This window comes from Nycticebus coucang, chromosome 1 (genome assembly GCF_027406575.1).
Source record: "Nycticebus coucang isolate mNycCou1 chromosome 1, mNycCou1.pri, whole genome shotgun sequence".
NCBI classification, from domain to species: Eukaryota; Metazoa; Chordata; class Mammalia; order Primates; family Lorisidae; genus Nycticebus; species Nycticebus coucang.
The window spans coordinates 167,859,899-167,874,224 of record NC_069780.1 but is presented as its reverse complement, the minus strand read 5'-3'; the positions used below and the strand labels follow the sequence as shown (position 1 = coordinate 167,874,224).

The 14,326-nt window shown below is 41.6% G+C and overlaps 1 protein-coding gene across 4 annotated transcripts in view; it reads left to right on the top strand.

Annotated features, from left to right (window-relative positions):
• The window catches only part of RAI14 (retinoic acid induced 14), a 146,663-nt gene that overhangs the window by 22,212 nt on the left and 110,125 nt on the right, over positions 1-14,326 (top strand). For all 4 annotated transcript variants that reach the window (XM_053592403.1, XM_053592436.1, XM_053592416.1 and 1 more), the window contains one exon: positions 5,207-5,290. In XM_053592403.1, the coding sequence (XP_053448378.1) occupies positions 5,255-5,290 (36 nt within the window). In that variant the 5' untranslated portion in view covers positions 5,207-5,254. The remainder of the gene's footprint in view (positions 1-5,206; positions 5,291-14,326) is intronic.

The following is a 14,326-nucleotide window of genomic DNA, read 5'->3' as shown; positions in this document are numbered from 1 at the left end:
ACAGAGTTTCACTTTATCGCCCTCGGTAGAGTGCCATGGCCTCACACAGCTCACAGCAACCTCCAACTCTTGGGCTTAAGTGATTCTCTTGCCTCAGCCTCCCGAGTAGCTGGGACTACAGGCGCCCGCCACAATGCCCGGCTATGCCCAGCTATTTTTAGAGACAGGGTCTCACTTTGGCTCAGGCTGGTCTCAAATGCTTAAGTTCAGGCAATCCACCTGCCTCGGGCCTCCCAGAGTGCTAGGATTACAGGCATGAGCCCCACTGCTCCCAGAGGAAATGATTTTAAACCACTGCCTTTGAATGCCATGGTGTGATATCTTGGGTGCTAATGTATTCTTGTGATTTAAGAAAAATGTCCATGTGTGTACAGCTGTCATCTGTGTTTGTGAGTTAATTTTGTCCTTAGTGGCTGTGTGTGACCAGATAATTGCTCACGTAGAATTAGAATGTAGAGCAGTGGTTTTCAACCTTCCTAATGCCGCGATCCTTTAATACAGTTGAGACCCGCTGGTGTAGAGGCTCCCTCTCATTGCTGCTCCCTCCTTCCCCAGTGTGACAGATTCAAACATAGTTGATGTTGGAAGATACTGATTCTATATAATTTGTTCCATGTCTCTTGAATGAAGGTGTAAATTATAGGTGGGAGATTATTAGTCAAATCTAGAATAGTGGTTCCCTAATCTGGTTGAGCATCTGAATTACCTGAGAAATTAAAAAAAAAAGAAAAAGATAGGTTTCTAGCCCTTCCTTGATTATAGAACACCTGGGTGGTGTCCCAAGATGCCCCCCTGTGCTGATGATGTGCAACAGCACCACTGCCTTACAAGGTGATCCTTGCCTCGGATGTGGGTGTTGGGTTGGGGGTGGTGGGCAGAGGAGTAGTTCAAAGGTAGAAGAGAGGAACCATTCTGAATCAGTGGTGGGCAATGATAGAGAAATATTAATAGCTAGATAAAGAAAATCTAGAATAACCACATTTTAGCATTTTAAGGGTATTGCTTGTTGACTTTTGTTCCTTTGAAGTTCTGTTTTGTCAGCCTAGAGTTTTCTAACTTGTAATTTTCCTAATTCTAAGGATTGGAGAAGGCGATGGAGATTATTTAAGCTTTAAAAAGAATAACAGCTTTATTGAGATATCATTCACATACCATTTAGTTCAGCCCCTGAACCTATACTATTGGATGTTTTTTTTAGTATGTTCACAGGTTATTTAACCATCATGACAAGTTTTAGAACATTTCATCACCCCCTAAAGGAAAACCCAACAGCCTTTATAAGTTATTTTTTGATACTCAAGGAAATCTAATGAAGCTCTATAGCTAGTATCAAGGTTTTCTGTTTCTGGTTAGAATTATGTCAGACAAGGTCATCTCATGTTAAGCTCTGTTTGAGAGTTACATTATTTTTAAAGGGAAATGAATTAATAAACTGTGTGTTTGCATCCAGTCTTTCAAATAAGATGGAGATGGAAGATGGAAGCAGGGATGTACCTCTGCCTCATCTCCATCTCTATCAGTGTGGCATCCATCATATGATTGTGACCAGTTATAGTTCAAGTTTCAGTGACTTGTTTTGTTTTGTTTTTGAGACAAGAGTCTCATTCTGTTGCTCTAGGTAGAGTGTGGCAGCATCACAGCTCACAGCAACCTCAAACTCTTGGGCTTAAGTGATCCTCTTTCAGCCTCCCACATAGCCGGGACTACAGGCGCTGCCACAATGCCCGTCTAGTTTGTGAAGACCAGGTCCCCCTCTTGCTCAGTCTGGTCTTAAACTTGGGAGCTAAGGGATCCACCTGCCTTGGCCTCCCAGAGTGCTAGGGTTATAGGCATGAGCCACTGCGCCTGGCCCAGCAGTGACTTATTTTCAATTAATTGGGTAATGCACTAACATTTCTGCTCATTCGGTAGACGTGCTTTATTCTGATTAAAATGGGAAATTTTCATTCAGATAATTTTTCCAAAGATGTGTGATCCTTTTTCTTACATTTTCAAATTAGGCTACTGTTCAGCTTCACTGCTATTCTTTTGAAATCAGCATCCTGATTAAGTGGCTTTTCCAAGGGCTGCCATCTGATAGCTTTCATTTTACTCAAGACAGGCTGTAGCCCAGCCTAAGCTTTGGAAATTGGGGATTGGGAATTGGGGCTGTAAAATTGCAACTGACCCAAGGAAAGTGAGTCCCTGATTTACTCCTGGGTCATGTTTGGGAAGAGGAGCTGCTGAGATAGAGCAGACCTGGCGTTATTCTACGGGACAGCTTACTTCCCCCAGCTATGGCTTCTGGGAGTTAGATCTTTTCACCAATACCAGGAAGGCAGTGACCTGTTACTGATTTTACCCCCCAGCTACAGTTCATGTTTCTAGAGTTACTATTCTGTAGGATTCCAGAACTTCTTTTCCTTTGACACCTTTCTCTGTTTTTGTGGACCACCCAGCTATCACATACCCACAGCCAGGGACTCCAGGAAGATGTTCACGTAGCAGTTCCTCTGGGAATTTTTTCAGTTAGTTACTTTCTTTATTTAATCCTCCTCACATAAGAGTTTGCATACCTATTGCTGAATGCTCATGTGGGTCATTACGAAAGTTTTGAGATACACAAAAATCAAGAAATGTAAAAATCCATGCAGAAAAAAACAAATGAATCCCTCTCAGCAAGACTGATGAAGGTGAAACTTGCACCGGCGAATCAGAAAAGGTGCTGTTGACTGTGTTTGTTGGAAATGACCTGACAGACCATAAACACAGCCTGTCTCAAAACGTTTGCAGCAACCCACGTATAAAAAAGAAAGAAAGCCAAAGATAAATACAAAAAAACTGACAAGAGCCTTGAAAACCCCATGACCTCAAACAAAAATCTTACCCATCATTGCGTAAGACCTTGTGGCCTCCGAATCTGTGAATGCAGGGATACTTGGGTGGTTCTGAAGCCTTGGTGGACCACACAGTTTGTGGGTTATCCAAGCTCTGGTTTCTCTTTTCTCCCCTCCTGTTAGCACTTCTACCAGAGGGTAGAAATAATTTAACTTCAAGGATGATTTCCATTTTCTAGCAACAGTTTGTGTAGAAACCATGGACCAGTGACAGTTTGGGAATATCTGATTATTGTTATTTTTACTTCAATTCATCAAAAAGTATTTTATTTTGACATAAAAAAGTCGGCCCAACCTCAGTTTATAAACCAGCCCAGCTCTGGCAAGTGTATTCCTTGTTCCATCTGTGTCAATTGTAGGTTCTCAAACTTCACTATGCAAAAAATTCAGCCAAGGAAATTCCTGGGTCCTGCCCCTTGTTATTCAGTCTCCATAGGATAAGGAACAGGATTTTGCATTTCCAAATTGTCCTCAGGTTCTTCTGATGCAGATTAACTGGGGGCTGACTTTGAGAAATGCTGCCTTGGAATTTCTACTTGGTGTTCAGGTACCTGCCCAGCGTTCTCTGTGATTAAATGCCTGGCAGTTAGCAGTGTGTGATTACAGTGTGTACAGTTTCCAAGGCAATGTGCATTCTGTCACTCCTGCTGAGGCTGGGAAGATTGAAAGGGGCCATGGAGAGGCTGCAGTCATGGTGTAGCCTCCAGATTCATGCCATCCCAGCACTCTATGGTAACTGGGTTTTCACACCATTCATCCAGGGTCCCTGCTTAATGGTAGCAGCAATAATGGAAATAAAGACATAAACCAGAGAGCTCCTGGGACAGGAGTGGGAATGAATACAGCATTCCCTTCCCCTTCCACATCTCCTCAAATCAGTTTTGTCTAGGATGATCAGGACGTGGAGGAACATGCAGTGACCTTGACAGGCTTCTGAAAACATAATGCTTATTGGGGCCCACATTTGCCTGCTCTTCCTTGGTTCTCAGCTGGGACGGTCCTGTTCAAGTGCACCCGTTCTCACTTTCTGTTGGGGTGGCTTGACATTCCAATTATGGAGCTGCTTATCTTGCCTTTTGACTTTGATTTCTCAGTCTACAGGCAAATAGTCTACATTTTATACATTTCCACATTTAATAAAAGAGGTAAAATCTGTGTAGTATTTTAGCATGGGATTCAGCCTTTTAGTTTTAGTTATAGAGCTCCCAGTCAGACTTCAGGATCTGGTTCTGAATTCCATCATGAATAGGCTTTGTGACTGCAGGCAAGTTTCTTAACTTCTCTGAGTCTCTGTTTCTACTTCTGCAAAATGAGCTTAGATGAGATCAGTAGTCTTGACTTTGGAAGGGTGCAACCAGGAACCTTCTTCCCTGAAAAGGTACATGTATACTTACTAAAAAAAGAAAAAAAGTACATTCAATTTTTAGGGGACCATGAGCCCCTCATAAATGAAATAATTTAAGACTTTGTCAAGTCCAGCTCAGAATTGCTGGGTTCCACAGGACCTCCTGGAGAGCACTATTTGAAGAGGCCCCTGAAGAATGAGCTATTTGATATGGGAGCCTTTGTTGTTCCTGGCATTTTTCACTGACTACCCTGTGCTCTGGGGTAGGAGGTGGGGGATGGAAAAAAACGCTGAGAAAAATAAATAGAGAATGAATGGCATTTGGAATATGAACTGTTTTCCTTATTCGCCACTATTTTGGCCTTTCAAAAGAAGGTGGACGGTATGATTGCAACACGTGAAGGAATTACTTCAGGGTCCAGACACAGCATCTTACACAGTGAACTTGTTCTACTTTTAATGTTTGGGCACTCATATGTAGGACTAACAACATCGAACTCCTAGAAACAGATAGTAAAATGGTGATTCCTGGGGACGGGGGTGCTGAGAGTACTGGGGTGAAGGATTGGGGAGAGTTAAAGGATATAGCATTTCAGTTAGACAGGGGGAATATCAAGAGATATATTGTACAACATGGTAACTATAATTAATAACACATTACTGTATACTTGAAAATTGCTAAGAGTGTCTTTTTAGTGTTCTTACCACAATAAAATAATAAGTAGGTAATACACATATTTATTAATATATGCATACTTTAAATGTCATGTTAGATACTATGAATATGTGCAACTTTTATATGCCAGTTATACTACTCTGAGTGGGAACAGTAAGTGTTCTTTGCCACTTCCTGGCTGTGAACTGATTACCTTCCCAGCCCAACCCTGTCTCCATCCCACGGCCTAAAGTACTGTAATCCAGTTGGGAGACAGTATCTGTAGTGTTTATTTGGAAACCTACACATTTTCTTTGTTTCTCTGCTTAGGTGTTGAAAAATCTCCTCCAGAACTTTGGAAGGCTGAATGGACTAATCATGAAGAGCTTGAAAGCGAAGTTCAGGAAGAGTGATGTAAGTAAGCTGTGACTCACGATCTGGCCGCTTGGCCTCTGCTCCACGGGGCTGCAGAAATAGTGCCTCCTCTTTCCTTGATACAGAGGCTGCTGGGTTATTAAACAGCAGACACCAGGGCACACTTGGCCCCTGCTCAAGGTGGCTTCTGCCAATGGCATGCTCTAGGTTCCTTGCTGTTTGCACGTTTCAAGAGTGACATTTAAAAAATGTTAGGGGTCTGTGCCTTGTAGAGTAAGGAACAGTCACATTAAACATCTTAAGAGAAAGAGCAGTTTCTCAAGTTGCCAGCATCCTAATTCAGAATGTCACTTTTAAGAGGAGCTGGTCTCATGAAGGTGGTTAAGGAATTGCATATTAGCATAGTTGATCTTTGGCTTCAGATAACTTCTTTAACTCTCTGTTAAGCTTCTTGTGGTAAAACAACGATATATTCTGCTGCCTGTACCTTTCTCCCCCTGCATTCCTGCGTTCTTACTCATTTTGTTATCCATAATAATCGACTTTGGATTGGGGAACCAATTCTGATGTCAGAATTATGAAACAGTCTCCCAGAGGAGAACATGGGGAAGAATGACATAGCAGAAGGGTTATACACAAAGATGTTTTATCAGGAGTCTCCTTATAAACCCTGCTGGGACCCTAATCTTGTACTAACTGCATTCCAAATGCTTCAGACGGAATTGTAGAGTAGGCGAAATGCATGGAAGGGTGTGAGACAGAATCCCAGGTATGTCTTCTTTGAAACATCTATTATTTTACAAGAGATGAATAAGATGAACCTGGAGTTTATTGTTTTGCCATGAATTACGTTTTGACAGCTCGGCACAGCTGCATTTTTGCAGTAAATGGAGGCTGCCTCTTTTATGGCTAGCATGTCACATGCACACTGACTTTTGGCAGAAGCTTATCTCCCGAGGCTGCATCATGACATATGACTTATTGCTCTGATAAGGCCCAGGCCAGATGAAATGCCAAGAGGATGATTGCCAAAGATTGGCTCACTTAAAGAAAGGGGCTAGAAAGGGTTGTGAGGAAAAAGCGGGTCTCCCCTTCTCATTCTTTAGGAAAATTGACTAAAACTCAGACCACAGGCAGTGGGTTGGCCAGCACCATACAACTAGCCAGAGCCCGTGTTACCTGACTTCCTTGGCCCTGTGTTCCTGCCATTCGCTGAGAAACCTCCTCAGCCTCTCGTCTGCTGTTCGTGTCAAACCACAGCCTACGTATCTCTTCTGGCTTTTAGTTAAGGAGGAAAGGGCAATTAAATGGAAAATGTTGCCCAGTTCAGCGGATATGGGTTTCTTAAATTGTCTGACCAGGTTAACAAATGTCTTTTTCCATTGCAAGTGAATTTGGATAACTTCCATTTATATAGGTCAAAATTATTTTAGCAAAATTTCATCCAGTCCAGAGTTCCATGATAGATGAACCAGGGGTCTGGGGTAAAGACAGACACATAAATTTTTGGTTTAGAAATTAAAAACTGGTGGCAGTGGAGAGGGTGTTGCTGGAATCTAATTTAAAAAAGAAGAAAAAAACTGAAATGTTTCCATCTTTAAAAAAAAAAACCCCACAGTAATAGCACTAGTAAAAGCTTCTGGGATTTGGCAGCAGAAAAGGCTGTGATTTTGGCAGTTAGTGGTAAGAGAAGAAATGTTCATGGAACAGACCTGAGGGAGGAGAGAACAGGAATTGGTATAGGAAGCCAGGAAATTTCAGACGTCTCCCCCAATTCATCACAAATGGTTTCCCCAAGACATGTCACTGTAAAAGTAAATGGAGGGAAGGAAAACAAAAAAGAAGACCATGTCAAACATTAGTTTGTTAATCAACCATATGATGAGAATGCTGATAATAACCGAGCATTATAAAGTGTTTACTGTATGTCAGTGTCATGCCAAGCTCTTCATATGGAATTCATTTAATCTTACCACAGACCTTGTGTGGTAGGTATCAATGTTGTGCTCATTTTATAGATGAAGAAACTGAGGCCTGGGGACGTACAGTAATTTGCCTGGGTTCTTAGAGCTCTAAGTGGCAGAACCAGTTCTTTCGCCAAGGTCGTCTGATTCTAGATGCTGTGTTTTCTGAAAGAGAAGGGGTTTTGGATGGAGATTCTACTTTATGAAACCGGGCGATCTAGAGAACAGTGTGGAAAGGCAACTTTGGACTCAGAGCTAGGTGTGTGGCCTTGGACAAGTCTCTTCTGAACCTCAAGTTCTTCACCTGAAAAATAATAGTATTCACCTCACAAGGTTGTTGTGAAGGTTAAATGAGCTACTGAATGTCAGACACCTTGAAGCCTAGTCCTCAAGCTGTACTTAGTTCATTCATCCCTTTCTCCTAATTAGAAACCCATGGTAAAAAATAGGATTCAAATAGTTTATGGGGTTGGAGGGTAGAATAATGCGGAAACTGGGCTGCTGGCGAGGAGGGGACCTGAGCGCTGGGAGACAGTGGGAGGCAGAGCTTGCTTTTCAGTGTGTGGTTTTTGGTTTGAGTGTTTTGGTAGCTGCATGCATATGTATGTATTACTTGTTACAGGAAAAACAAGTTTACACATGTTTACATTCAGTTAAATGAGCCAAGCGATAATCTTTTTTTTTTTTTTTTTTTTTACCTGAAACAAGCGGTTTTTCTTAAAATATGCTAAACCATCCACCATCACATTTTTCTGCTTGTCTTTGTGTGAGGGAGGAAGAGGAAGAAAGGGTTCTTTGTATTTCTAGGGGGTAGGAAGAAGATAGCAGATCAGGTTCTCCTGCCTCTGTGAAGAGAAGACAGGTGACCCACAGGTGCGATCACATTGCAGCCCGCCTGCATCTGGGAGGTCAGCGCCTGCATCTGGGAGGTCAGCGGCCAGATCAGTTCGGGGCCATTGTGAGCAAAGTCTGGGAGTAAAAAAAAGGGCAAAAGTGACTCAAACAGGCCTCCTATGGATGGCATTCAGGGTGCTCTGTGATCCGAGGACTGTCATGCGGGCAGAGATATAATGGGAGTGTCCTTTCTGGAACACTTGACTTAGGCGGCCGGGACCATGTCAGGGCAGGTTTACGTGAGTGTAGTAGGGGGAATTAGTTGCTTTGATCCTGAAATATATTTAGGACCCTGCAGATAACCCACAGAGGTTAATGTGAATTTTGAAACTTTTATGGTGGATAGCCCTTTTTAGTTCACATTTATAACTTTTATTTTGGGAGCCCTTAAAGTTGGGTTAAATACTAGAGGGGATATAGGAGAAATGTGAAGTATAGTTCTTGTCTTTAAGAACCCAGTAAACTTAGGGAGGAGAAAAAAAAAAACATGTAGGAAATAACTAAGGCAAAATACAAGTAGGATAGAATACAGATACTAAAGTCACCTTCCAGATGCTGTTAAGTTGTGGGACCTGGTGATAAATGCTATCAATTTTCAGAGAGAAGTGGGCGAATCCCTGGAAGTGGGCGAATTTGTGAAGCTTCATGGAGGTGGGACTTCATCCAGGCCTTGAAGATAGGTGGGACTTGGAAGGATGAGTGGGACACGGGGCAGGCCAATGCACGGAGCCACTGTAGCACCATGGGAAGACTCAGTCTCAAAAATGGCCCTTGTCATGAACAATGGTAATACTTCAGGAGCCCAACCCAGTGCCCTGAGTATTGGCTCTGAGTATGTTAATAAAACACTATGAAGTTTTCATCTAGTTTTTAAAATGGATAGACTGACTTTTATGCTTACCAAAGAAGCACGGAGTCTTAAATCATTATTTATGTCTTTTGTGACTGTAATTTGAAAGAGACTTCTTTACCTCTTTAAATATTTGCAGCAACTGGTATGTGGTTCCACATGGAAAAATAAGCTGTCATCATGAGAAATGAGGCCAAAAAGGTTGGGATTTCCCTTTGCTAATAAAATGCTTAGGCTTCTGGAATTTCTTTGTACATGCCAATGTTTATAGTGCCTTGAGTGAAATGGGTGGAGGTTGAGGGACGGGAGGCAGAGTAGAAAGACCTTTGTAACAAATCTTAAGAAATGCCACTCAAACGTGACTGAGGGCTTCACAGTTTACTTTGTGGGTGTTTGTTCAATTGTATGAAAAATTTGTTCCCAATTCTATTTTCCCTTTTTTAGTAGAGAGGCAGCAGACATTCCATTAAAAAAAATCAAAACAGCCAGTTTAAAATGACCGGCTCCATGAAAGATTAAGTTTTTGGTATACCTTTATGGAGCAGCCACTAGCTTTGTAGCTTCTAGCCAAGGAAGTGCACACACCCCATGAATCTTGTGGAACCAGATTGCTGCTCAGACAGGAGTTTGAATTTGTTGCCTGTCGAGATAACAGCTCTTATCAAGGTCGACGACCGACATCTCTGCCAAGGTTTTTTTTTTCAAGGAGGTCTTAGTTATTTATAATATGTTGTTACAGATGCCTAAGCCTCCCTCCTCTGCCACACATACGTGCTCTTATATACACAAAATGATAGTATTTGAAATCCGCTTCTTTCTGTAGACAGGAGCCTTGGTCCAGATCCATTGTAAAACTGAGCTTCTTTTTTTCATAGACATGATTTTAAAATGCAGGCAGTCTTTGAGTTACAAATATCTGACTTATTTACGACTCACACTTACGGAGGCTATTATAGGTTAATAGGTAAATGTACCTGTCCCAACTTAGATACAAATTCAACTTAAGAACAGACCTACAGAACTATCTTGTTCATAAGCTGTGCATTGAAGATGACTCTTTTGGGTAGAGGTAGGAGACGCTAGTAAAAGTTCTAGAGAGAAATTTGGTCAGATTTATGTCATGCTACATATTTTCTAGGTCTTTTTAGCCCTTTTTAAACAGAGAAATTGCTTGCTGCCTGATTTCGCCTTGTATCGTGTGCTAGGGCTGCTGCAGCAAAGTTTGACAAACTGGGCGGCCAAACAACACAAATTTATCGTGTCAGAGTTCTACAAGTCCAAGATCAAGGTATTGGCAAAGGTAGTGAGGGAGAAGCCGCCCTGCCTGTGACCTGGATTCTGCTGGTTGGCTGGCAGTCTATGACTTGTGGAAGCATCTGTCTGATACCTGTCTTCATTCTCCTTGTGTGCAAGTGTCTGTATCCAGATTTCTCTTTTAATAAGGACACCACTCATATTGGATTAGGGATCACTATAATGATCTCCTTTAAACTCGATTACCTCGTTTAAACCCTGTTTCTAAATTAGGTCACATTCTGCGGTTTAAGGGGGCATTAGGATTTTAATTCATGAATGGTGAGTGGGGAGGGCACAGTTCCACCCGTAACACTCCTCTGCCCTTTGCATCCTCAAGCAATTTCTCCAAAGCCCAGGCATTCCTCCACGGAGCATACACTGTCATAGACCTCACTCCACCATTTCTTCCATGTTTGGCACTATTTTCAGTGTTGAGAGAGTGAGAATGGGGCGTCACACTTTTTCAGGGGCTTTTTATCACCGTCTCATATTTCATACTGATGGCAAGAATGAATCTTATGGATGCTGAGCTTGTACAACAGTAATAAGGGGAGGAGTCCTCACGTACTGAATGTTCAGTAGGTGCCAGGCATGGTGCCATGCTCTTGGCATACATTTTGTCCTTAACACTTACAAAACTCCATCTGGTAAGCACCATTGTTACAATAGCATTTTATAGAGAAAGAAATGAAGGTCAGGGGCAGATAAGAAATTTGGCCAAGGTCCCATGGGTTGGTAAATGGCAGAGAGAGGGGAATCTCATTTTTTCTTGTCGCATTCACTTGCTGACACAAGGCATTCCTAAATTGTGCAGCTTCAAACTGTGTAAATAAATCCTACGCTGTTGCCCTAAGCTTAAATAAGACCTATACAATGATTTTACCACATCGTAAGCCCATCGTAGTGACAGAGTGAACCAGTGTGTCAGCATCATTCCTCCCTGGCAGAAGAGAATCTGAGAAAATCTTGCGTTCTTTCATTTCCAAGGGCCAAATGCATTTCAGTCTTAAGTTTTTTTGTTTTTTTTTATTGTTGGGGATTCATTGAGGGTACAATAAGCCAGGTTACACTGATTGCAATTGTTAGGTAAAGTCCCTCTTGCAATCATGTCTTGCCTCCATAAAGTGTGACACACACCAAGGCCCCACCCCCCTCCCTCCGTCCCTCTTTCTGCTTCCCCCCATAACCTTAATTGTCATTAATTGTCCTCATACCAAAATTGAGTACATAGGATTCATGCTTCTCCATTCCTGTGATGCTTTACTAAGAATAATGTCTTCCACTTCCATCCAGGTTAATAGAAAGGATGCAAAGTCTCCATTTTTTTTAATGGCTGAATAGTATTCCATGGTATACATATACCACAGCTTGTTAATCCATTCCTGAGTTGGTGAGCATTTAGGCTGTTTCCACATTTTGGCGATTGTAAATTGAGCTGCAATAAACAGTCTAGTACAAGTGTCCTTATGATAAAAGGATTTTTTTCCTTCTGGGTAGATGCCCAGTAATGGGATTGCAGGATCAAATGGGAGGTCTAGCTTGAGTGCTTTGAGGTTTAAGTTTTGAAGAGAGAGAGAACAGATGTTCCTTCTGTTCTTCCAGGGGAGCCAGTAAAACATCTAGGTTTCAGCAGAGCTCCATTGCTGGCCAAAGGGGTCACAGCTTTATTCTACTTACCCCAAACCAAAATTGTTGGTTAAACATGATACCATTCCAGCCAGAGACCAACATGAAACCAAGAACCTGGGTCCTCAACTTGGGGAAATCTTATATCTGCAATGAGTCAATCAGGTTATTATCTCTTATCTCATTCTTATGAATTAATTATTCAATCATTTTGAACTGAGGCTATTATTGACATACATGTTTTTTGTTTTGACAAATTCTTCACTTAACTTTGTCTTGGAAGTGAAACAGCAACTACTTTTGAATCATCCCATGGAGGTTTGCAGTTGAGTTTCTCCCCAAAGATCTTTGTTCAGGTGGTTATTTTCATGTGTATGGTGGTTGGGTCAGCCTTAGCCCATTATGTCTTTATAGATGACATTGGTGACTAGCCTGGGCTTTTCTTTTGTTTATATCCCTACCTCCTTTTAAAAAAGGAAAGTCTTGATTATTCAATTATTAGAGCAGTTTTTTATTGCATTAATGAAAATGCTTTTACTTTTTTGGAAGCACCACCTAAAAGAATTTCATTTTTTATTTTTTCAGGATGCTAAATGATCTGATGGCTTCTAACTCCCTCATGCTTCCTGGGCTGCCCAATGGGCAGTAGAGATTTAAAATGTGAGAATAGAGCAAGAAAAGGTCTAAGGAACCAGCTGCTCTCCTTGGATATGTTTATTCTGAGATGTATTTCCCAATGCTGAGAAAGTTTCTATGGCAATTTTTCAGACATGGACTGTTTTTAGAGGGGGTTTTGATGAGAGTTAGTGTGAATTCGTGAATCCAGCCATTCTTTAATGGCTTGTTTCATAACTGAGAAGCTGTGGGGTCCTTCTGTGAGGTTCCAGTGAATGTATTACTTAGGTACAGGATAAGCAATTTTAACATAATACCCTGAAATACAGTGGCTCAAGCAAGACAGAAGTCATTTTCTTTTGATGTAAAAGTTTCAAGTAGTCTAAAGGCCAGCAGGGCAGCTCTGCTCTGTAGATTAATTCATCTAGGGTCCAGGTCCTTTTTTGATGCCCTTCTGCTACACTCCAGTAGTCTGGTAGCCACTAGCCACATGTGCCTCTTGAACATTTGAAACGTGGCTAGTCCAAATTGGGATGTGTTGCAAGTATAAAATAAATGTCAGTTTTTAAAGACTTTGTTCCCCCCAAAGAATGTAAATATCTTAATAATTTTTTATAATTTCCCATTGAAGTGCTAATATCCTAGACATATAATACAATTTATTTTACTTGTTTTTATTTACTTTTTTTCACTGTGGCTATTTAAAATAACACGATGATTCTCTTGGACAGGGCTGCTCTAGTGAGTTGTCCATGTTGCATGATCTTCATTGAACTCTTAAGGAACCAGAAAGAGGGAGAGTGGAGCACAAACATTTTTCTTTTTAAAGAAATCATCACTGCCCAGGGAACTGATTGAGCTCAGTCTCACGCCCCTACCAACCTAGCTACAAAGGAGGTGGGAAAACATGTTACAAGTGACCTTAAAACCAGATAAACCTCTAGGGAGAGGGGAAGAATGGTTATTAGTGACAATTAATTCAAACATAGGCAGTTTCCAGAGAGGGTCTCCTTTGAGACTTGAGTGGTGGATGGTAAAGGTGTGTCACAGCATTCTCAGACTTTAGTGACTTTCTGCAATTTTGACTACTTTTACCCTAGAAGAGACTAATGATTGCTACTTCCCCAGTACCCATTGTCACATTACTGGAAGCCTGTATTGTAAGCAGGCTGTTTTAGGTAAAGTTAAATGCCTTTTCCATGTTAGGAATGCAGACTGCTCTTGAGTAATCAGTCAGGCTTTTCTTTTTAAGTTCAGTAATATATTGGTAACCTGATCTGATCATATGTGGGATTAACATGGGTTTGTTTTAAAACACATCATTTTACAGTCATAATTTGGGGTTTCTTATACAGATAAGAACTAATATCTGATCTCATCTATTATACATTATAAACGTAGCTTTAGGTTACATCGAGTCTGTGTATTCAGTCAATATGTAATATATAAACCTGAAATTTGAGGATTTTTTTTTTTTTTTTTTGTAGAGACAGAGTTTCACTTTATTGCCCGTGGTAGAGTGCCGTGGCCTCACACAGCTCACAGCAACCTGCAACTCCTGGGCTTAGGCGATTCTCCTGCCTCAGCCTCCCGAGTAGCTGGGACTACAGGCGCCCACCACAACGCCTGGCTATTTTTTGGTTGCAGTTTGGCCGGGGCCGGGTTTGAACCCGCCACCCTCAGTATATAGGGCCGGCGCCCTGCTCACTGAGCCACAGGTGCCACCCCGAAATCTGAGGATTTTTAATGCATGGAATAATTTCATCTAAACGTATATGACAGTTTGGCTTGGCGCCCGTAGCACAGTGGTTACAGTACTGGCCACATGCA